Here is a 25,943-nt window from a genome sequence, read left to right as displayed (position 1 = left end):
CCCTGGCATGTACCCTGACTGGGAATTGAACCAGTGACCCTTTGGTTTGCAGGCTGGCACTCAATCCACTGAGCCACACCAGCCAGGGCTGTTTGTTCATCCTTTTGTTCACTAGATACAAAGATACAAAAAAGTGTCTTGCTAAAAAGTAAAAGTGGACTGCTATGAATTCTAAGTACCAACTATACCTCGGTGATTTGAAACACGAACGGTTACTCATATTGAATACAAACATGATCACCTGCTGTATGACAAGATTGTGTAAACATATTGTATTGTTGAAGAAATTGACTCTGTTTGCCACCCAAGAGAAAGTTCCCAGTTCAGTTCCCAAACAAAGATTGGGTCAAAGACGTGGACATTTTAGCTGACATGACTTCTAGTAAACACAAATGAGTGATTCTCATTGTTCATTCCTTGTGAAATTACACCTTTGGGAGACCCATTTAGCAAGAACTATCTGGACCCTTATCTATACTGAGGTCATTTTCCAACAATGAAAATGATAGCCTAAACTACATTTCTATAGTTGCAGATTTGAAATTTCAGTTTAAAACAAAATAAAACAATAACAACACGTGATTTCCAACTATAATATAAGGCAATAACCTTCTTCACTTCCCTTTCTCAGTGAATACTATTTGTGTAGTTAAAGAACTACAAATGGAATATATCAGCTGCAGGACACTAGGGTACCAAAAACTAAATATGAATATGTTGGAAAAACAGATCTACAGATACTTTGGGATAGATAGCCTAAAACAAAAACCCTTTTTAAAAACAAAGATTCTACTTACTGTTGAAATTTCCTACATTTATGAAGAGCTATTATTTAAATAAAACTAAGTATTGCTCCCAGATAAAGGCTTATTGCAATGCCAAATAAAAGAGTTGACATTAAAACCTTTGGACCAAAGAAAAGGTGTCAGGTTGTTGGTCTTACGAAAGATCTAAGTCATGAAAGAGAAATTCGTAATGAGACATTTCCATTTTAATTTTTGTTTTGTTTTTTATTTGGTGATGCTCATTTATTCATGTAAGATAAGTATAGATTGTTTTATCAGGGAAGCTTGAGAAGCATCCTCAGGGAGAAAGTGGGGGTAAGGCCCAAAGAACTGACCTATTTGGAGGTTTCGGCAAGGATCTGGAACGGTTTCCAGATTCCTGTTGCCCAGGGACCCTAGGGCCTGTGACTTGTGTTTTAGTGGTTTAGGGGGTCGGAAGGTAGAGGTGAGGTACAGGGTAGGCCCTTACTTTTTTTTTTAAGTTTTAATTAAATGTATAATCTCCAGTAGTATATGTATTTGTTATCATGTTAGATGTTTTTGGAAATTCAGTGATAGATTTGTATTTCTGAACAGTTGATTTTTCCTATACCCAGCTCACTTTGTTTATTGACTCAAATGCGCTATATAGGCCTTTGAGCTTACAATAAGTTTTCAATAAACTTATTTTATTAAGCTGAAAGTATTAGTAGCTAAGCATGGCACTAAGAATTTTCAATATAATGTGTAAGACTGGGCATATTAACTGTAGGAAAATGCACCTGATTTAGGAGTTGTAGTGGTGAGAGCCAGCAGGCAAAGTGTGGGTAGAAGGTTTTGTCTGACAGATCAAAGGAGAAGCTTGTGTTTCTAATGTAAATACAATGAGCTCTTTCCTTTGAATGTCAGATGTGGTCTTATTGCCCGGAATAGATTCAGTTTGTTTCCTAGTGACGCTTTGAGATGCTCTTCACTGTTTTAATGACTATCAGCTCTAATATTGTTTGCCCCTCTCCATTTCATACTCATACAAGGGAAGCACCTTTGGAAAGGAATAATATATAAAAACCCCTTAGTAATATTGATTGTATTTGATTTATAAACTTGAAAATGCATTGCTGATGGTAACAAGAATGTTGTACATTTGATAGTAGGAAAACTGACTTGAAAGAAGAATGCATAAGTTTAAAGACCTAGAAGTTATAAAATGTACAATAAAACTAAAAGGTATAAAATGATTAAGCTATACTATGTTAAGCTTTAACATGTTATAGCTTAATAATGAAAAATTTTAAGATATTGGACCTGAGTCTCCTGTAAATAAATTGTATTATAAATAGTACTATACTATAAACAGTATTTGTAAAAAATAAAGCTAAATATTGCCCCCAAAGTCATACTGCTTTGCATATTGGTGCAAATTGAATTTGGGAATGTATTGGGAGTTATGTTATTAAACTACAATTCCAGCATAGTAGAAATATGACACCTACTAAGAGGAAATAAGTCAGCCTAAAAAATATTGATAATAGCAGTTGTTTATTTCATGCTTAGCATATGTAATGTTTTAAATATTTCATATATACCTCATTTTAAACCCTTGATCAACCCTAAATGGTAGCAGGTATTACCAACACTTACAAATGAGAGAACTGAGAAGTAGAATGCTATGTATTTTCCCCAGGATCACACAAGAAAGGAGCAGAGGGAGGATTTGAACCCAGGTTTATCTAATTCGAATACCCTTGTTCTTTACCACACAGTACAAGCTGTGCTGGCTGACAAGTACATTAATTGTTACTGAAAACTGTGTGTGTGTGTATTGGAGAAAGAGAGTTTGGAGAATGTAGTTGAGGCTAATGTAACAAGGATTTTATTATCATCATCAAACAGATTATGTTGTCAGGCCATTAAGCAAAGTTTCAAGGATGAAAATTAGTTGCTTTACCTATGTTTTTCTAGAAGAGTAAAAAAAAGCTACAGGAAGAGTGAAAGTACCCTACAGATTACTGAACAAATTCAGTTGTTCTTTAGAAATAGTTTAAAATATAACTTAAAAAAGTGGAGTAATTGTTAGAAACTATTAATTGGACTTGTGTTTTCTTTTGCTTTCAGGTCTAAAGCATGTATTCCCCATTTGAAAAAGAGTAGAATTGCTCATATCCTCAATCTCAGCCCACCACTGAACCTAAATCCACTATGGTTCAAACAGCACTGTGGTAGGTGGTAGGTAGAGGGGATGGTATGTTCATATGTTTTGTATTAACTCCTCAGTGTATCTATTATGTAATCACAATGTGCATATAGCATTCAGCATTACATTTTCTATGCAATATCAGTAGCATTTTGGAAAGTAGATTCTTAATCTTTTGTCTGTAATTATACAATTGAAGTATAATTTCTATTCAGTAAAATGCACAGATCTTAGTGATTCATTTTGATGAGTTTTGAGAAACTTATACACCTGTAAACCAACATTCAGATCAAGATATGCATTTCTATTATCCTGGAAAGATCCTTCAAGTTCAATGGGTGTATTTTATTGAATGTAACTTATCCTTCAATAAAGTTGGCTAAAAACTATCCATGAAATACTTAACCTTTCACAGCAAACTAATGATTTAAGGTGAGTGTATAACAACAGTTAAATAACAAGGTTTATGTATAAGTGCCTCATTTAAAATAGTTGTATCAGAGACTTAGTCTTTATTTCACATAGCAAAACTCAAAGTTCTGTTTTCATTGATGAGGTTAAACGAGTTTGCGGCCTTTAATTGTTGTTACTTACTAGTAGTAGTTTCTTTTTAAGTGACCACTTTCATTCTTTAAAAGGTAAAGAAACAGCTTAAGAAACAATAATGTAACTTACCTCAATATTATTAAGCAAAATGAAGTTTATTAATGTCTCTTTTGGTAAAATATTAAGATGGAAATATTTAAAAGTAGCTCATTTTTGTTTAGCTAAAACTGTCTTTTTAAAAAGTACATTTAAAAAATTATGCTTTGAAGAACCATCAGAAATTGATTAAATGGAAGTCCTTCAACTATGAAAGTAAAGAAGAAAGTACATTGAGACTGGTAGGAGGGACAGAGATGTGGAATGGGCTGGTCCTACATCCATGTGTGGCAGATAAAAATCAGGAAGAATATCTAAGGAGTGAAGGGTCCAGCCCCACATGAGGCCCCCTAGCCCAGGGTTCCAGTGCCAGGAAAATAAGTCTCCATAACTTCTAGCTGTAAAAAACAACAGCGATTGAGGCTGTGGAAGACAGAAACTGCTAGAAGCTCAGCAGTTCCTCTTAAAGAACCCATGCACAGACTTACTTGGACTTACTCCCTCTGACCTCCAGTGCCAGGGCAGCAGATTGAAAGGCATCAGAAATACACAGGGTGGAACTGAATTACCCGGCATCAGGGAAAGAGCTGGAGGACAGCTTTCTCCCAGACAGAAGTGCTGGCAGAGACCATTTTTCCTCTTCTGAGCTCTTCCCTCGCAGAGCCAGCAGGCAGGTGCCGTATCTGAGACTCTATCAACTTAGCTAACATTGTTTGCCCCATGCTGATGATTCCCACTCAATTTTCAGGCCCACCTCAGCTGTTTCCAGTGGCTTTTCCATATGAATTGCTTGCATTGGCCTATGCTTCAGATTTTCCTAAATTCTCTCAAACAAATAGCATTTGGCTTCAGTGAGCCCCATACTTCTCACTAAGTTGCTCCAGGCCTGGCAATAGCAGCAACTGGCCTTTGTTCACAGCTTGACCTCTCCTGGGCACCTCCAAGCAGCCATCTGCAGTTTGCTTTCTGGCTAATGCTGTATGTGACCCTGGACAGAACACATTCACTGGCTGACCTTGGATGTGCCAACAGCAATCAAGGCTCAACTGTAAGAGAAGGGTGTACATAGCCCGCACATTGAGCACGCCTTGAATACCCAGCTTGGGTAATAGAGGCTGTGCCACTGGACCCTACAAGACATCTACTACACATAGCCACTCTATCAAGCCTGGGAAGTGTAGTAGCTCTACCTAATACACAAAAACAAACACAGGGAGGCTGCCAAAATGAGAAAACAAAGAAACATGGCCCAAATGAAAGAACAGAACAGAACTCCAGAAAAAAAACTAAACAAAATGGATATAATCTATCAGATGCAGAATTCAAAATCCTGGTTATAAGGATGATCAAGGAACTTAGCAAGGACCTCAATAGCCTAAAAAAGATCCAGTCAGAAACAAAGGATACACTAATTGAAATAAAGAACAATATGCAGGGAAACAACATAGAGTAGATGAAGGTGATAATCAAATCAGTGATTTGGAACATAAGGAAGCAAAAAACAACCAATCAAAACAATAAGAAAAAAGAATCCAAAAAAACTTCAAGAGGTCCAACATTTGCATCATAGGGGTTCCAGAAGGAGAAGAGAAAGAGCAAAAAATTGGAAATCTATTTGAAAAAATAATGAAAGAAAACTTCCCTAATTTGGTGAAGTAAATAGACATGCAAGTCCAGGAAGCAAGGAGAGTCCCAAACAAGATGGATACAAAGAGACCCACTCCAAGACACTTCATAATTAAAATGTCAAAGTTTAAAGATAGAGAATCTTAAAAAAGCAGCAAGATAAAAGCAGTTAGTTACATACAGGGGAGTTCCCATAAGACTGTCAGCTGATTTCTCAAAAGAAACTTGCAGGCTAGAAAGGATTGGCAAGAAATATTCAAAGTCATGAAAAGCAGGGACCTCCATCCAAGATTGCTTTATCCAGCAAAGATATCATTTAGAATCAGAGGACAGGCAAAGAGCTTCTCGGACAAGAAAAAACTAAAAGAGTTCATCATCACCAAACCATTATTATATGAAATGTTAAAGGGGCAATAAATACATACCTGTCAATAATTGAATCTTAAGAACAAAATAAACAAACAAGCAGAACAGAAACAGAATCATAGATATAGGGCACGTTTTGATGGTTACCAGATGGGAGAGGTATTGGGGATTAAGAAGTACAAATTGGTAGTTACAGAATAGTCATGGGGATGTAAAGTACAGCATAGAGAATAGAGTAGCCAAAGTACATATCCAATATGCAGGACCCATGGATATGGACAATGGTGTGGGGATTGCTTGAGAGAGTGGAGGAGCTGGGTAGAGGGGGACAAAGGAAAATTTGGGACAACTGTAATAGCATAAACAGTAAAATACAATTTTTCAAAAATTATATTTTTTACATAGTATTAAAGACTTCTAGCCCTGGCTGGTGTGGCTCAGTGGACTGAGTGCTGACCTACAAACCAAAGGGTCACCACTTCCATTCCCTGTCAGGGCACATGCCTCGGTTGCTTTCCAGGTCCCCAGTAGGGGGCACAGTGTGTGGTTTAGGCAACACACACTGATGTTTCTCTCCCTCTCTTCCTCCCTCCCTTCCCCTCTCTAAAAATAAATAAATAAAATCTTCAAAAAGTAAAAAAAATGAATACTAAAAAAATGTATCAGGAAGGAAATAGTAATGGAAAGACATCGATTATTTATATTTGCAAATTAATTTATTTCTTTTTTAAAAATTTATTTCTTAATTGAATATTTTGTGGTTTTTTTTCAGCTTATACCATTGCTAAGTACGGTATGTCTATGTGTGTGCTCGGAATGGCAGAAGAATTTAAAGGTGAAGTTGCAGTCAATGCATTATGGCCTAAAACAGGTATATACTTTAAAAAATGTATTTTTGGATTCTCATTTATTTTTCTCTTTTTTAAATTTCTGTAAGGGTTTATTTGAACCAAACTGACGACATATGCTGGGGAGCAAAATCTCAAATGCTCTCGTCATTTATTGTTCTTGACACTTTCGAGATGCAGCTTGGGTGAGCAAGGTGGGGTAGGCGTGAGTAGGCTATCAAAGGTAACCTCAGTCTTTGGGAAACAAGTTAAAATCTTTATTATATATCTTCTAGCTTTGACATGGACTATATGACTGACTTATGCAGATTGCTATACTTGAAACATTGAACACTGGAACACTTGGAGAGTTTCACTGATGCCAACAGGAAGCCAAGTGTGCGTCCTCATCTTGGTACCTTACTAAATTCTGCAGATTCTCATGCTTTTATTTTCTCCTCATACATCCCAACAAGTGCTTCTTTACTTTATTACAGTATTTCCTTTGTCCTTTTCATTTGTAAAAAGCTGATTTATGTGTACACTTTCACATGAATTCTGAGTCCACAGAAGGCCTAGACCTCTTTTACATGACAGAAGAACTTGTACATGGCTGGATTTTGTATGCAGCTTTAGAATTCATGTATGACAGATATTGATGGCTTGGGAATATGATGTCTAAAAATGAGGGAGACCCAGCAAAACTGACAGAAAGGGAAAGCTTGTCCTTGTGGGTTCCTATTCTCCACTTATAGATAATAACTAGCTTAAAGGAGGAAAAAGACAATCTTTTCTCTATAAGTTTTTCTGTGTATTTAACAGATAATGCTTGTGAAAACCTTAAGTTTTTTCATCTTAAAGAGAAATGGCAATCCTATGCCAGAAGAGTGTGTTTAATGATCAAGAGAACACATAATGGGAACCACTTTTTCATTTCACCTTTTAAAAATTTATCAGAACCTTTATTATACTAATACAGAACTTAAACACCTAAGTTAGTGTGGTCCTATTCCAAGGAATCTCCTTAGGGATCAATAATGGTGTTTCTGCTCCTGGACCCCCTGTGGCACTCAGATATTTATTGCACGAATGAATGAAAGCTGTGGCTTCCTTTTGAAAGAATCTTTACATTCTTCATTACATTCCTTGAAACATACAGATGGCAACTGAAATATTGTCCACTGATGCAGACTCCATGCAGCAGTGTCCGTGGTGTTGTGGATGTGATGAACAAATTCACGCGGACTGCAGAAGTCCTGTGAAGAAAGGGGACGGCATGGCCACTCTCTGAGTGAGAGTGCCGACCCTTGCCTAAACAGGCTTTTATTGCTTTCTGGGAGCATCACATCAAAGAAAGTTCTCATTCATTATGCTCAGATTTGCTTTAGGTGATTACTTTTTGTAGATAACAAAGAAAAGGATGTTGCAAATGCAAGGGAAAAGGTGGTTGAACTGGTTACACTGTCCTTGGGAGGTTTAGCACAGACTTTAGGAAGTTACCTCAAAGATATACATTAAACATTTGCTGCCTTAACTCAGGTTGAGGGAGTTTTAGCAAAAGCAAGCCTCAGAGCAGCCTATATATAATGCAGGCCTTTCCCCATGGGAAAGCCGATCTGTGGGCCTGACTTCTGTGTGCCACCTCGTGCCTGTCGGTTTTCCGAACCAGGGCTAAGCTACATTCGCCATTGCCACGCGGACTGGTTCCCTATATTCCACTTATTTGAGGGTAGAGGGGTTTCTGAAAAGGTGACTGTTGAAACTCATGTCCTTGCTGTCCTTCCTTTCTAACCAGCCATAAACTCCCCTGAGAGGAGCAGATGTTGGGGTGGCAGGCAGGCAGGACTTGGAAGGAATGAGTAAAGCATTGATTCTATAAGAGAAGCAAATGAGAAACTTGTGAAGGACTTGGTTCCTTCTGGTCCAGAGGACAGGATGAGACCAGCACTGGAAAGAGAATAAATACCCAGAAGTTCCTGGAAATAGCTTGACCCATGGAGATCTGAAGACTCAACAGGGTATTAAGTATTTCCTACCCTTGAGACTGGGACAGTGAGGGGACCAAGGAGACTTATTTAGGCCCCCAGATGGATTCAATGACTGGTACATCTGATACATCACCTACCCATGGGGCAGAGACTGCTGTGCTTACCACTGCTGGCAGGATTGCCACCATTCAAATTGTCGAAGGGTGAATAGAGCAATAAGGAGACAAAAGAGTGCAGTGCAGCTCATGTCCAGCACAGAAAGACTAAGCCACTGTCCCAGAAGAGCAGCTTTCAGTGACATAAAACTGCTAAAGAAAACAGAAAATACCTTTATTAAGTAAGTACAACTACTTAAGAGATTGAATTGTGGCATGAAAAATGATTTATTGGAACTATACAGAGATGCGTTTTGAATTAAAATAATAGTACAGTATTTGAATTGAAGAATGGAGTGGTCACTGTTAACACAGGTATAAGTAGCTTACAAGTTCAAGTACAAGGGATATCTCAGAGGAAAACCACTCTGAAGAAAAAGGAATGAGATTTAGGGACCATCACATGCAAATATCAGGAATCCCAGGAGGAGGAGAAACAATAATAGAACTAAAAACAGAAAACAATTCCCTTGAGCTGAAGAAAGACTTTAGTGTGCAGATTAAAAATTTTAATTTGCAAGTTTAAAGTTGAATTTATTGGGAAGAAAAGACACCTGGGAGAATCTCAGAATTTTAGGGATAAAAAAAAATCTTACAGACTTTCTGGAATAATATGTTACAAAGAAAAAAAACTCATCGTCTGCAACATCAGAAACTAGAAGTCAGTGGAATAACATCTACAGATTACTGATAAGAAGGGATTCGGTCAAGATAACATTTATTGACAAGATGAAAGGAAGGTAGGGGTATGTGCAAGGATGTCACATTTGACAAAAAATCACCTATAAGTGCTTTTAACAAATCAATCAGAAAAGAGACTTCAGAATAGAGGGAAATGAAGAGTGGAAATAATTTCTAGCAAGTAACCCTGTAATTTATATGGTTAGACGTAAATGGGTTGTGATGGAATCATTGGGAATATGAAATATAAGTACCAAATAGCTTGATATAGAAGAGATACTATAAGAGAAAACTTTAAGATCAGTCTCTAATAAAAAGCATTAATCTGTCTTTTCAAAACTGAGAAGGAGCAGGGAAAAATATGGAAGTAATTGAATTATATAGGGCTCATATGAGCATGGAAAAGTGGCAAAAGAAAAGTATGGTTCCTAGCTTTTTGTGACTGACTTATTTCACTTAGCATAAACTCTCAAGGTTCATCCGTGTTGTTGCAAATGGCAGTATTTCATCTTTTCTTATGGCTGAGTAGTAGTCCACTGTATATATGAACCGCATCTTCTTTATTCAGTCCTCTGTCAAAAGGACACTTTGGTTGTCTCCGTGTCTTGGTCACCGTGAATGGTGCTACGATGAACGAAGGGGTGCATATATATTTGAGAATAAATGTTTTCGAGTTTTTCAGGCAGATACCCAGGAGAGGGATCTTATATGGTAACTTCTTAATTATTTTAGGAACTGCCAGGCTATTTTCCATAGTGGCTGTACCAGTCTATATTCCTACCAGCAGTGAGGGAGAGTTCCCTTTCCTCCACAACCTCTCGACACTTGTTACCACTTCTTGTGTTTATAGTATCCTTTCTAACAGGTGTGAGGTGGTATCTCATGGTAGTTTTGATTTGCATCTCCCTAATAGTTAGTGAGGTTGAACATCTTTTCATACATCTGTTTACTAATTCTATGTCTTCTTGGGAGAGGTGTCTGTTTAGAACCCCTGCCAATTTTTCAATTGGATCGTTTAGTGTTGAGTTTTAAGAGTTCTTTATATATTTTGGATATTAAACCTCTGTTGGAGCTGTTGTTTGCAAATATCTCCCATTTGGTAGGTTGCCTCTCTGTTTTGTTGTCAGTTTCTTTTGCTGTGCAGAAGCCTTTTAGTTTAATATAGTTTCATTTATTTACTTCGCCTTTGTTTCCCTTGCTCTTGGGGTCAAATTCATAAAATGTTCTCCACGACCAAGGTCTGTAAGTTTAGTACCTATATTTTCTTCCATTGGGTTGGCCAAAAAGTCTGTTTTATTTTTTCCATAAAATAAAAAGACACATTTTTCATTTTCACCAAAAACTTTATTGATTTGGATATTTTGATTATGTCAACTATCTCCTGCTATTGGCTTCTAGTGGGTAGAGGCCAGGGGTGCTGCTAAACATCTTCCAATGCATAAGGCAGTTCCACAGCAAAGGATTATTTGGCCAAAATGTCAATAGTACCAAGGAACTTTGCAAACCACTTCTGACACTTTCAGTCAGTCACAGCACCTTCTGTATACACTGCACAAATCCTTTTTTGTGTTTCAGTTACGTTTTTACCTTCTTTGAAATAATAAAGCATAATACACAGGAAATGTATATTTTCTTCCATCTTCAATATTAAAATGGCTGCACAAAAATTCACTAATTTTGATAAGTTTTTTTAAATGCATGCTGATACTACAGCTGTCACAATATAATCTAACAAAATTGTTTTGAATGAAGTTAAAGACAACTAAGCACTACTAGAACCATTGTACAGAAAAAAACTAAATGAACATTTTGGCCAACCCAATATGTAATTTATTGTTTCAGCTCTTTTTTTTTTTTTTTAAGATTTTATTTACTTTTAGAGAGAGGGGAAGGGAGAGAGAGAAACATCAATGTGTGGTTGCCTCTTGTGTGCCCCCCTCACGGGGGACCTGGCCTGCAAGCCAGGCATGTGCCCTAACAGGGAATGGAACCAGCGACCCTCTGGTTCACAGGCCAGGGCTCAATCCACTGAGCCACACCAGCTAGGACTGTTTCAGTTCTTATATTTAAGTCTTTGATCCACTTTGAAGTAATTTTTTACATGGAGATAAACTATAATCTAGTTTCATTCTTTTGCATGTGACTTTCCAGTTGTCCCAGCACCATTTATTAAAGAAGCTTTCTTTTCTCCATTGTGTGTTTCTGTCTCTTTTGTCAAAAATTATTTGCCCATATATATGTGATTTTGTATCTCAAATATCAATTCTGTTCCACTGATCTGTGTGTTTCTGCCAATACCATGCTGTTTTGATTATCATAGCTCTGTAGTATAATTTTAAGTCAGGTAGTGTGATACCTCCAGCTTTGTTCTTTTTTCTCAGAATTGCTTTGGTTATTTGGAGTTTTTTTTCTGGTCCCATATAAATCTGATTTTTTTTGTTCTATTTCTTTAAAAATGACATTGGGATTTTGATGGGTATTGTATTAAATCTATATATTGCTTTGGGTAGTGTGGCCATTTTAACTATGTGGATTCTTCCAGTCATGAACATGGGTATCTTTCCATATCATTGTATCTTTTTCTTATCTCTTTTAATAATGCTTTGTAGTTTTTAGTATATAGGTCTTTCACATTCTTTCTTAAGTTTGTTCTTAGGTGGGTTTTTTTTTTGTTGCAAATGCAAAAGGATTTTTTTTTCATTTTATTTCTGAAGTTTTATTATTAGTGTACTCTTACATACTAATATCAGTGGATTTTTGTACATGAATTTTATATCCTGCAACTTTATTTGTTTGTTGTTTCTAATAGTTTTTTAGTGCGTCTTTAGGGTTTTCTATGTACAGAATCATGTTGTCTGCAAAAAGTGACACTTTTACTTCTTCCTTTCCAATTTGGATGCCTTTTATTTCTTCTCTTGCCTTATGACTCTGGCTTGGATTTCCAGAACCATGTTGAATAAGAGGGGTGATAGTGGGCCTCCTTGTCTTGTTCCTGATTTTAGAGGAAGAGCTTTCAGTCTTTCATCATTGAATATGATATTGGTTGAGGGTTTGTCATATATGGCCTTTATTATGTTGAGGTACTTTCCTTCTATTCCTATTTTTTGGAGAGTTTTAATCATAAATGGATGTTGTATCTTATCAAATGCTTTTTCTGCATCTACTGATATGATCATATGATTTTTATGCTTTCTTTTGTTAATGTGGTGTATTACATTGATTGATTTGCATGTGTTAAACCATTTTTTTTGCCTTGGAATAAACCCCGCTTGATCGTGACGTGTTACTTTTTTGATGTATTGTTGTATTTGATTTGCTAGTATTTTGTTTAGGATCTTTGCATCTGTGTTCATCAGAAATATTGGTCTGTAGTTTTTGTTTTTTGTGTTATCCTTGAAAGTTTTGGTATCAGGGTTATGTTGGCCTCATAAAATGTATTAGGAAGTACTGCCTCTTCTTCAGTTTTTTCGAGGAGTTTGAGAATGATAGGTTTTAATTCTTCTTTGAATGTTTGGTAGAATTCACTGGTGAAGCCATCTGGTCCTGGATTTCCCTGTTTTGGAAGGATTTTGATGGTAGCTTCAATTTTCTCACTGCTGATTGGTCTATTTAGATTTTCCAGTTCTTCATGGTTTACTCTAGGAAAGGTTATATATTTCTAAGGACTTATCCATTTCTTCTATCTTATTGAATTTGGTGGTATATAGTCTTTCATGATATTCTAGAGTGATCCTTTGTATCTCTGTGGTGTCTGTGGTAACTTCTCCTCTTTCATTTTTGGTTTTGTTTACATGGGTCTTTTCTCTTTTTTCCTTAATCTAGCCAGGGGAGTTAGCAATTTTATTAATCTTTTCAAGGAAGCAGCTCTTTGTTGTGCTAATTTTTTTGTATAATCTTTGTGTTCTACATTTCATTCAATTCTGCTCTAATTTTTATTATTTCTTTTCTTCTGACTTTGGGTTGCTTTTGTTCTTTTTCTAGTTCTTTAAGATGTTAGGTTGTTTCTTGGGATTTCTCTTGTTTCTTGAGATAGGCCTGCAATGATACAAACTTCCCCCTTATTACTGTTTTTGCTGCATCCCAGAAGTTTTGATATGTTGTGTTTACATTTTCATATCTCTCTATAGATCTTTTGATTTCACCTTTTATTTCTTCATTGACCCAGTCATTTTTTAGTAGTATGTTGTTTAACCTCCACAATATTTGTGGGTTTCTTCCTTTTTGCAGTTGATTTCTAATTTCATGGCCTTGTGGTCAGAGATTATGCTTGGTATAATTTCAATCTTCTTGAATTTGTTACGGCTAGTTTTGTGACCCCACATATGGTCTACCCTTGAGAATGTTCCGTGTGCACTGGAGAAGAATGTATAATCTGATGTTCTGGATTAAAAGGTTCTGTACCTGTCAATTATGTCCATTCAGTATAATGTGCCATTTAAGGCTGATACTTCTTTATTGATTTTCTGTTTGGGTAATTTATCTAGAGCTCTCAGTGGAGTGTTAAGGTCCCCAACTATGATTGTGTTTTGGTCTGTTTCTTCCTTTAGCTCTATGAGTAATTGCTTTATATATTTTGGTGCTCCCTGGTTGGGTACATATAGATTAAGAAGTGTTATGTCTTCTTGATGTAGTGCCCCTTTTATCATTATAAAATATCCATCTTTGTTTCTTGTTACATTTGTTATTTTTAAATCTATTTTGTCATATATATGTATGGCTACACCTGCTTTTCTATGTATGCTATTTACTTGGAGAATTATTTCCACCCTTTCTCAGATGTGTCTCTGGAAAGCAGCATATGGTTGGGTTTTACTTTTTGATTTAATCTCCTAATGTGTGCCTCTTTATTGGTGAATTCAGTGCATTTACATTTAGGGTAAGTACTGATGTATGAGGGTTTCCTATAGTCATTTTGTTCTTTGTTTTCCGGTAGCTCTGTGCCTATGTTGGTTCTTCTCTTCTGTGTTTCTGTCTCTTGATTTTGTTTGGTGGTATTCCATGTTTCTTTCCTCTCTCTCCTCTTTTTTAACTCATGTACCTCAGCTTGTTTGTTGGGTCCCCAGTTAGGGTGCATATGAGAGGCGACCGATTGATGTTTCCCTCTCATGTTGATGTTTCTTTCTCTTTCTCCCTCCCTTTCCCCCTTTCTAAAAATAAATAAATAAAATATTTTAAAAATAAAAAATAAACTTGTTAAAAATTAGAAGTTATAATAAATAGTCTGTAAGGCCCTTATTACCTATTTTTTAGACCCTGAATTGTGGAAAATTTCAAACATATACAAATGTACACAAGTGGAAAGCATAGTACTACCCCATGTATTGTTCAGCTTCAACACTTTCAACATATGGCCAGTCTGGTTTCGCCAGCCCATGTGCTTCCATCCCCTGCATCCATCCCCACCTCTACTCCACTGGATTATTTTAAAGCCAGTCTAAGTCACACTATCATTTCATCTATATATACTTCAGTATGTATCTTAAAAATATAAGGGCTCTTTTTTAAAAACCCATAAAATCATTATCATAGCTAAAATTCATAAACTATAATACTTTAATATCATCAAATATCATATCAGTGCTCTAGTTTCCTCAGGTGTTCCAAATGTTTTTCTTGCAGCGAGTCTGTTCAAATCAGAATCTAAACAAGTTCCACACATTGCATTTATGTGCTATGTCTCTTAAATGTTTTTAGTCTATAGCAGTTACACTCTTTTTTTATTTCCTTGCCACTTATTTCTTGGAAAACAGATCATTTATCTTACAGAATTTCTAACATTCTGGTTTTGTTTTTTCTTTATCAATTTTAGAGAGAGAAGGAGAAAGAAAGAGAGAGAAACAGTGATTGTTCCACCCATTCATGCATTTATTGGTTGCTTCTAGTATGTGCCCTGTTTGGGAATTGAACCTGCAACCTTGGCATATCAGGATGATGCTCCAACCAAGTGAGCTGTCCAGCCCGGGCATGATTTTTCTTGATTCTTTCCATTGGTTCATTTAACGTGTTCTTGTATTCACTAGGGACCTTTATATTGTTTATTCCCATTCTTCTTCCTTCTGGCATCATTTTATTTATTTTCATCACTCCATGAATACCTACTGGACAGTTACCATGTGGCAAACAGTGTGCAGGGTCCTGGGGATACTTCTTTGGCCTTTTCACCTAGTAGATGACTAGGTTGGTAGGAGTTGCCCATTAAAAGTACATTTAATCCAGTATTTTTATGAAGTACTATAGCTTTGTGGGTACTCTTGAACTGAACTGCCACATATGGCAGTGTGAAATGTATCCAGAATTCTAGCGTAGGAACAGATGAGGGGTTTCTTTTCATCTTTACTTCCCATCTGCTGTGTGTTGGGTGAAGGGATTTCCTCAGCTCCAAGCAGTAGTGAGAAGTCTAATGGTCCAGTATTGAAGCCGAGGAAGTAAGGGGCTGGGCTGTGGGTAGGCAGATATGGAGCACTGGGGCATGTTGCTGATGTGACTCTTAGGAAAATTTAGCTGTTGCGCCAGCTCTCTAGTCTCCATCTTCTTTTCTTCTAAGGACTCCAGGAATCAATTGTTAAAATTGATTCCTTTCCTCTGTAATTTGACCAAGATTCCTTTATTTCCTGGTCTACTCTGGGATCAGAACCATTTTTTATTGCTTCTTCGTTTCTCTTATGTTTCTGTATCAGACACAATTCTTTTAAGATTTTTCTGGAGAGGAATATTCTTTGCAGTGGGGTAAACAGTAAGAGTGAAAAAGTGTTTCTACGGTATTTCTCAAACTATATGCTAAGACTCATTGGTGAGTCATGAAATTGACTTAGTGAGGCATGAAATCAATTTAGTGGATAGTGGAATCGATTTGGTAGGCAGCAGCCAGAATTTTTTGTTGTTTTGTTTTATTTCCAATGGAATAAAATAGAAAATATTAGAGAAAACTACACATAGTAAGGGTCAGTACTGTTTCATATATAAATATTATATATAAATAAAATTTGTTAGTATATATATGTATGTAATATGCATTCTTAGTCATGTGGGTAAACAGTGTTACTTAGTGTGAATCACAGTCAAAGACTTTAAAAGTTCATATTTTACTGTGACCTTTTTCAACTTCCTTTCCTTTTCAACCTCCTGCTCCCAAGTCAAACACAGCTGTTACTAAAGTTAATAGATCGTGAGAGTCAGGCAGGTAGAAAGGAAGGACTCTGAGATAACAAAAGTCCTAACATAATATTGTATCTCTGTTATATTACTTGTTACTTTCTCTTCATTCATCTGGCAAATGTTTTTATATTCCAGGCACAGTTCTCTGTACTATTCATTCATTATATATTTAACAAAAAATTTATCGTCTGCTGTGTACAAGGCATTAGTGGGTAACTAAGGTGGATGTGATGCAGTCTTACCCCCGAAGAGTTTACCGTTTAGTGTGGGAGATGAAAAACTGTTTCCATCACACTTTGCCCTTCCCTCCCTGCATCCACTTCCTAAATCTTTAGGTTTTGGGGATCCTGGGGTAACAAAGTTGGAAGAAGCCTGGTATACTCTAAAAATTTTAGATTTTATTCATACAGCAAATATTTATTGGGCACCTGTTCTAGTTGCTTAAGATATTCATAGAACAAAACAGACAAGATTCTGTGTCCTGAAGGAACTTACAGTCTAATTAGGAAAGACACAATAGACAATTAACATCATGAAAAATAAAATATATAGTAATGCTAAAAAATAGAAACAAGGCAAGGGGGATTAGGAGGGAGGGAGAGTAGGTTGCAGTTTGAGAAGGTGACATTTGAGCATGGACTTGAAGAAGGTGATGGAATTAGCTTTGGGAATGTGTTAGCCATGAGTTATCTGAGGGAAAAACCTTGAAGGCAGAGGAAATAGCCAGGGTAAAGGTCCTATGAAGTGAGCATGCCTGGCATCATGGGAGAGCAGGGAGCAGGCCAGTGTGGCTGGAGTGAGGGAAAGTAGTAGGAAATGAAAAGATGATGCCATTGAGGACATGGGGCCAGATGTTATAGGTCCTTGCCAAGACTTGAGTTTTTACTCTGAGTGAAATGAGGAGCTTTTGCAGGGTTTTGAGCCTAGGAGGGAGCTGATCAAGCATAAATTTGGGAAAGCATCTCTGGCTTCTGTGTTGAGAATAGATTCTCAGGGGGCAAAGGGAGAGACATGGGAGACCACTTTGGAGGCTGTTGCAGTAACCTAGACACAGATGGTGGCAGGTGTGACTGGGTGATAGCAGTTAAGGTGGTGGAGAGTGGTCAGATTCTGATTTATTTTGATACTAGAATTAACAATATCTGCTGGCAGATTAGGTGTGGGACGTAGGAAAGAAAGAAGAGTCGAGGATGACTCCCAAGATTTTTGGCTTTAGCAACTGGAACAATGAAGTTGACATCAGCTGAGCTGGGGAAAGCTTCAGGTAGATCAGGTTGGAGAGCAAGGTTTGGAGTTCAGCTGGGGCATCATGTTTGAGTGTCCATGTGGAGATGGTCCACGGGCAGCTGGGTGTGCAATTGTGGTCAGGAGAGAGTCCAGACTGGAGATTGAAATTTGTGGGTTATCAGCATATAGATTGTATATAAAGCCACAAGGCTATGTGATATTATCTAGGGAGAAAACAGAGGAAGAGAGGACCACTAACCAATAAGAAGTTGGGAAGAAGAGAAAGACCTTACATAGGAGAGTAGGGTAGGAAGAAACTAGAGTGCAATATCCTGAGCCACTTGAAGAAAGTGTTTCAAGGAGGAAGAGTGATCAATTGTGTCAAATACTGCTGATAGTTTTTATAAGATGGGGCCTGATATGGGATTTAGTATAGTAGTCTGTACGTATTCTTCATATCATTTACAATATTTGTAAATAAATTATTAACTTTTTAACTAGAGTTTAACATCTTACGAGAATGAAAGCTTGAAAGTAGAGACAATGTTTATTTTATTATAGTTGTTATAGATATTCAGTAAATATTTGATGAATGAATAAATGCACATCTTCTGCCTAGCTTTAAAATGGACATTCTGAACAAAGCTTATGTAAGAAAGGAGGAGGACGTTATGTGAGAGGGAATGTGGAAGACAGTATCAGGATGGACAGAGTCATCTCACTGCCAAGATCTTTACTTTAGCTTTGAGATGTTCATTTTAAAAGGTTTACTAGACATCTTGGAACCATTGGTATAATTTGGGTTCTAGATTTGTTGGCATAGTAAACTCAATCTGCAGTCATGTTCCTTGTGCTTGATACTTCTGAAACATAGCAGGACTGCTGTGTCTCAAGTTGATGGTCAGGAAAGGAGATTTCCTAACAGAGGTAAACAATTGAAATGAGACCTTAACTGGATGTTGGAGTTAGAAGGACTGGGCAAGATGTTCCTGACAGAGGGAACAACATTCCAGGCAGAGGGAAGGAACAAGAAAGGCTATAGTATGGGAAGATGTTTGGTGGAACTACAAGGAGTTTGAACTGGTGTCTGTGTGATAGGGTGTAGGCTTTCTATATTCCACAGAAGTTGAGCAACTGCAAGTAGTTCAGATTGACTGGAATATTGGATGGGTATGAAGCGGTGAGGGAAGATGGATGAGCTAAGTCCCAGGTTTTATTGCCAGGTTTAGGAGTTTGAATTTTAACCTACTTTCAGTAGAGAACCACTTTAGAATTTTGAAGCAGGAGAGCAATAGTAAGTACAGGGAAAACAGGAGCAGTGGAGAGATATGATTGTTGTTGAAGTTTAAGAAGTTTAACCTGGAATCTGAATATAGGATGGCTTATAAGATTGTGGAGAGAGGAGGCAGGAAAGTTAGCTAAGATATGGCATTGTTTATTACTGAGGCAATGAAAATGGATTTGGGAGGGTATCCAGGCCCCTAGCTTTTTGTTAGCTCTCTATTTTTAAAAAATACAATTCCTCTTCCTAGACTGTGTACAGTGGCTTTCTCTCTCTGCCTGCTGGAACCTGAAGTACTCTCCCAACATTACTGCCCTTTAAGGAAAAGGAGGTTTATTGCACTTAATGGAATGGATAACATATATTATCAACAATCAAAGCAGGGTCCTGTTCTACTATTTGTCCTCTCTGGCTCCGTATGCCTTCTCTACACCAGCTACATTACCCCTTCTGGGCCTAGAACTTTGACCCCACTGGATTTAGCTGATCACACTGATCCCAGATCAGTGTGCAGGCTTCTAGCAGTTTCACAACATCTAGCAGTTTCATGAGGCTCTCAGGCCCCCAACTAGGTCACCTTCAAAAATATAACTTTTTTCTATTTATAAAATCCATTTCATAGTTTTTGCTGAAATGGAGGGTAGGGCAGAGAGGAGGGATGGGGGCTGCTATTCAAAATGCCTTCTGCCTCTTCTTGACTGGTCAGAACAAGTGTGATGGAAGAGGGAGGTCCACTTTGGGGTAGATGTCATGTGGGTTGGGGTGAGCAGTCTGGGAATGAATGACAGCTACTGACCTCGGTTCTGGCAGCAGAGAAGAAGATAACAACACTCTCTCAGAACAGTTTCAGTTCTCTATCACCTGGACCACATTGCAAATTGATGTGGGAACTCAACTAACCAGGGAGGCCAAGTGATGAGGTGGCAGAAACTTCTCTGTTGCTAAAAACCAAAACTAGTTTACTTGTTTTTCAATGGACCTACTTTCTGTCGTCTTCTCATGGCAGTGAATACCATATTTCATTGATTCTGAGATGCCCATGCTTTTACACTTTCACATCTTTGATATCAGGATGATCTTATAATTGATGACATATCATAGTTTAAGGAGTTTTTTTCTTAGGTGGTACACTTTATAATGAGTGCTATCTTTGGTTTAGTCAGTACACAGAAGAATATATGTGTGCTTGGCAGGGGCTGGCAGGTGTTAAAGAGGTGAGATAAGCTCTCTTCCCAGAGAAGAAGGACTCAAAGGCAGTGCTGACGTTTTAAACCTGATATGCAACGCATATGTTTATGTGAAAGGAAATCTTCCCCATTCATTTTAAGACTCATGTTACTGTCTGTTTTGAGCAAACTGTAACCAGGAGACTCAATCTGAAGCTACTAGATACTTTCCCAGTTATTCCTTAATAAGACTCCAGTTTTAGGGTCACCTTCAGGATTCTTACGATCTGAAGTACATCAGCTTTCATTACAGATTGTGTATGTTCTTTTCCAAAAGTCATCAGTGAATTTCATGTTATGATGGATCCGATTGTTAACCTCTACTTATTGAGTTCTTATGGTGTGTTTGTCATTGTTTTAGGCACTGGGCATACAGTGATGAAAGAGAAGAACAAAGTCTCTATATTGTAGAAGAGAGGAAAGAGAGACAAACTTAAGAAAGGAGCTCCATAGTTTAGAAACAGGAAACTTTTCTAAAAGACCAAAAGATGCTAACATGATTTTCCAAAAAATCATGGCACAATTGACATAAAAATCTGTTACCTAACTTGCAGCTCATTGTTCTTTCTATTATGTCTCACTGGCTTTCTTGACTCTGAAGAATGGTATGCACATTCTTAAGTATTCTAAATCAGAAAAGTCTAATTGAATTTTGCTGTGAGCCTCATGAAGGAGTTCTGCATAAGGCACTGTTGTGTAGAGCAAGGGAAATGTGTCTTCTATCCTGTATGTCAATAGAACATTTAGCAAATGCTTTAAGCTCTGGGTCTTGTTTTCATTGCCTGAGAAATAAAGGGATTAGCCGTCTTGCGTGTTACTCCCGTAGTCCCGTTATTTGGTTTGGAGTTACCGATGCGTATGTTTTCTCCGCAGCCATACACACCGCTGCTATGGATATGCTGGGAGGATCAGGTATTGAAAGCCAATGTAGAAAAGTTGACATCATTGCAGATGCTGCGTATTCCATTTTCAAAAAGCCTAAAACTTTTACTGGCAACTTTATTATTGATGAAAATATCTTAAAAGAAGAAGGAATAAAAAATTTTGACGCCTATGCAATTAAACCAGGTAATGCTTATTGTTTTTAAAAATAATGATGTATTTTTCCACATTTTCTGCAAGGAACACAAATCTCTTGTGTGTGTATGTTTGTGTGATTATAAAATTAATATGCTCTTTTAAAATCTGTCCTCCCAGTAAAGGGAAAACCCCATACCAACACCCCTTAGAGAAGAAAGGAAAAACAGAAGTGAGCCAGAGGCTTTTAAAGTGATGAACAGATGCAGAAGGTTACATCAGCTATTAGCCATTTCCAAATCTTGAAACCAGAAATTAAGATTAGTTTTTAACATCACAGACTAAAGATTTTATTCAAGGATATGGTAACAGAAGACACAGTAGTGGGTTTTTCACAAAAGCTTCTTAAGATGATGGCCATTTTCTAAATGTTTGTCTCTTAGAGTAGCTTACAGGTAGATGGCGAAGGTGAGTGAGCAGGGTCAGTCTGATGCACAAGGGTATGATGTGAGACGTTCTCAGTAGTTCCCCTTATTCAAAAATCATTCTTTCTCTCTGAAATTACAGATGATGATGGTGATGATAATGCATTGTACTGTATGTATAAGATAATACATGCCAAATAATGGACACGTAGTCATTATTTGGGCTAATGTATATTTTAAATATTATTTATTAGGTTAAACATTTATATTTGTGTCATCCCTGTCTCTCAGTTTGAACTGAATTGAATGAAGTAGCTCCTTACAGTTTTACAAAGCATCTTTATATACACTGTCTAGTTAACCTCACAGCAGTCCTGTGAGGGAAGCAATGTTGTTTCATGATTAAGAACATGGGGTCTGGGAGAAGATAACTCAGGTTCAGATTCCAGCTCCACTGCACTTTACGAGTGTCACCCAGTTTCTCTGAGCTTCACTTTCCTTACTGGTAAAACTAAGGGAATGTTACCTTCCATACAGGATTTTTGTCAAAACTAAATGCAATAATGTGTATAATGTGCTTGGCACAGTGCCTGGCGTATGCTATAATCACAGTATTCAGTAGTTAGTTACTATTTTAAGTAGAAAAACATGTTCGAAGAGATTGAGCCTTAGTCTAAAAGTAGTCAGCTAGTAAGCGGCAGAACCTGAACCAGACCCAGGTCTTTGGGTCCTGGTACAGTGTAATTATCACTTTAGGTACTAAAGACATAGCATCTTTATGCACAAGATTTTAAATTTGATTTAAATTAAAAATCCTGTCAAGCGTTGAGAACTTAATATGATTAGTACTATGGTAAGTGTTAGGCTATAACACACCCAGTTCACCCGTGCCCTTTAGTTTTCTTTAATGTTCTCAGAGGGAGGAACAGACAGAGACAGAGATGGGGAACAAGTCCTTCTTTATGAGGAGTCCCCTTCTCTTTGGGGGTCAGGTAGGAAACGAGTCCTTGGCACCTTGGAGGGATATAAGACATAAGAGTTGCGTGGATAGATAAGAGGGCAAAGGCCCCTGGAAGAGCAGTTAAGGCCTTAACAGGTGACTGTGGTTGGATGAAATTTGCCGTAGGAGAGGAGGATAACTGGGTTATGGGGAAACTATTTTGACTTAATAATCAGGCAGTTTAACAATTCTCCTGGGGGTCTTTCCATCACATCAGAATGATTATTTACATAAAAACAGATACTATGTTTATTAAAAAGGTGTTAAAATCTTAATATATTGAAGTTGTTACAGTTAACCTGATTATTTTTGGGGTCATTTTTTCAGGCCATCCTTTGTTACCAGATTTCTTCTTAGATGAATTCCCAGATACAATTGCCCAGAAAATGGAATCACATGGTAAGATATAGACCATATTTTATGTAGGAAAATAAAGATACTTAAGTATCTTTTTTCCAAAATATAGAATTAAACATTTCTGTCATCTGCTTTTAAATAGTTTTGTGATTTAAACTAGACAAGTAATGTGAAGTCTTAGTTCTAGCAAAGAAGTTGTCTTTTTTTTCTACCAGTAAGAAGTTCATAACATAGTTTTTTAATTTAACTTTTAAAAGTCTGAAAAAAATCTCAACCCTTTTTAAGGTTTTATTTCTTTTCTATGGCACTGTCTTTAGGTACTTTAGGTATTTTGTATTGATGTGTTATTTTTATTTTGAGGAAGAATGTGTCACATCGAAGTATACCTAACACCATTCAAAGAGTTTGTGCTATGTGACTACTTTATGAGAGAAATTAACTTCAAAGGAGGTTTTGGTTTTCCTTTGTTCAGTAGCACCTTTGAGTAGGTCCAGAGTTTACATGGTAATCTTTGTGTTCCAGCCTTATGTTACCAGCTTAAGAAATAGCAACGTGTGGTCATCTTTTGAGCATCCCCTACTGGGGACCTGGCCCACAACCCACGCATGTGCCCTGACTGTGAATCGAGCCAGCAACCCTTTGGTTCACAGGCCAATGCTCAATCCACTCAGCCACACCAGCCAGGGAAGATGAAGCATCTCTTTAATGAATACCCATGAGAAGAATTTCTCTCATGGTTTGTTAACAAGAATAGTTGTTCTTATTCTGGGCCCTTAACTTATTTTTATATAATGGACACTAGATCTCCTAAGTGGTCATGAATTCTTTAGATGTCTCCTGGAAAATTTAGGAACAAATTTCCTTTATATATTTAGCAAACTTATAGAACCTTACTGCAATGCCTTTTCATGCTGAGTCTTTCTGCCTTAATCTTAATCCTTTCTATCTTTATCTGTTCTTTCTCCAAGTTATTGGAGATAGTTAGAAAAGTTACTTAGGAAACTTTTCTTTTGTAATATAGAAAGGAAAAAAAATATTCAAAATCTTACCACCCAGAGATAACTTTTTAAAATATAATTTTTTTCATTTTAAAAATGAGATTTTCATTTGGTTGCCACATGGATGTATCAGAATATTAAAAGAAGGCTGTCCATCTTTATCTCAAAAGGCACTTACAGAATGGTAGAAATGAGTTAGGGAACTTATCAAAGTCTAATAGAGACTGGTCCTCTAATAGAGGCAAGTCCAAAATCCAGAGTTTTGCCTAGTAGTCGAAGATTGGATCTATTTTTCGGAGGAAGATGTACATGAACTGAGCTCATTTAAGTTCCAAATTTAAATAATAAGAACCACTCATTGATCACATGTGTTAAATTTGTTTTTCAACAAATGTTTTTTGGGCACCTACTGTGTGCCAAACCCTGTACTACACACTTTGCATGCATTGCCTCATTAATACATATGTCCCTACCAGAGAGGTATTCTCATCTTACATCTGAGATCACATAGCTGTCAGGTGGCAGAGCCAGGATTTAATTTCATCTTTATTCATTTCCAAAGCCCAAACCCTTAACCAGTAAACTTTAAATTTCTTTCCTAACTCCTGAATACTTCAAGTCCTTTAAATTAGCATATCCCTCCCCCAGTAATTCAATTTATTAATTTTTATTGAGGAGTTGCCATTTTATGAACTAACCGTGTGGTTGCTATGCTCAGCCTATTCTCTCCCTTTGGGCATTATTCCACAGGGAACAGAATCATAGTCAACAGGTTGTCTCCTGTTGTCCCAAGGCCATGAAATAGGAACAAGAGAGGTTAGACAAGTAAAATGTAAGATAAATGTTTATTGGCATCAGGCTTTGATAGGAATGATTTTGCCTATGGCATCAAAATATGTCAAGTGCATTAATTTCAATCCATGTATCCATCTCCCCATGAGAAATGCCCTCATCCTTTTGAGGTCAGAATCCTCAGATTCCTTTGGCTAAAGCTCCTCTTCTCCATACAGTGCTGGAAAGAGCATTTATTTCTGTAGCTCTCTTTTTCCTATTCTTTCTGGTTCAGTCAACTGCAGTTTTACTTGACATTTTCTGTAGACATATTAACATATTCATATAGCATATTCCCAGCATATCTGTCCTGGGATCTAACTTTATCTCTTTCAGGTGATTTTTTACTTCCATATCCAAATCATGTATGTTGACCTTACAATTTACCTCTCAGTGGTCAGTGTGTATCCCTCATTTCCAAAGAGGAAGAGAGGCTCACCATTTATAGCACCCACTCTTTAATAATTCCTTTAACATTTAATTATACCTTTTCTGGTATTTGTGCTATGTATATCTGTTTTATATAATTACACATGTAGTTATGTAGTATATTATAAACTTTGTACATAATTTTTAATTAATGCTTTTTTTCTTATTTTTTAGAGAGGGGAAGGGAGAAAGGGAAAGAAACATCAATGTGTGGTTGCCTCTTGAGCACCCCCTGCTGGAGACCTAGCCTGCAACCTAGGCGTGTGCCCTAGACTGGGAATTGAACCAGCTACCCTTTGATTGGCAGGCTAGCACTCAACCACTGAACCACACCAGCCAGGGCTAAATTCTTTTTTCTCAAATTAAGAGCAGTACTGTTATTTTTCATTGATTCCCCTCCGCCTACCCCCAGTGCAATACAGGGGGCCTCCTCACCTTTTTTTTTTTTAACCTTCTATTTATTTATTTATTTTTTAGTTATAGTTTTAATAGTTTCCCTTCTAGTTGTTCTGAATTATTCTCAGAAACTTATTCTTAGCCTAGCTACCCTTTCCCTTTTCCCTGTAGTTATCACCATCTCTTATTATTTTCATCTTTTGTTCTTTCCTTCTGCATTCTGGGAGACCTTTTTAAATTTGTACTCTATATTACTGATAAGATTTTTGACACTTTCATCTCTTCCATATTGCTACTAATGTTTATTTTAATTTTTTTATTGTGTTTTTTTGTTTCTCTGTTTCCCATTTTCATATT

The 25,943-nt window shown here is 37.0% G+C and overlaps 1 protein-coding gene across 1 annotated transcript in view; it reads left to right on the top strand.

Annotated features, from left to right (window-relative positions):
* The window catches only part of HSDL2 (hydroxysteroid dehydrogenase like 2), a 60,762-nt gene that overhangs the window by 11,632 nt on the left and 23,187 nt on the right, over positions 1-25,943 (top strand). Inside the window, exons 5-8 of the mRNA XM_024562189.3 lie at positions 2,880-2,983; positions 6,365-6,463; positions 21,007-21,201; positions 22,903-22,974. Coding sequence (XP_024417957.1) covers positions 2,880-2,983; positions 6,365-6,463; positions 21,007-21,201; positions 22,903-22,974 — 470 coding nt within the window. The remainder of the gene's footprint in view (positions 1-2,879; positions 2,984-6,364; positions 6,464-21,006; positions 21,202-22,902; positions 22,975-25,943) is intronic.

Source organism: Desmodus rotundus, chromosome 1, assembly GCF_022682495.2.
Source record: "Desmodus rotundus isolate HL8 chromosome 1, HLdesRot8A.1, whole genome shotgun sequence".
Classification (NCBI taxonomy): domain Eukaryota; kingdom Metazoa; phylum Chordata; class Mammalia; order Chiroptera; family Phyllostomidae; genus Desmodus; species Desmodus rotundus.
Note: the sequence above shows the minus strand (reverse complement) of the source record. Positions and strands in the feature narration are given on the sequence as shown.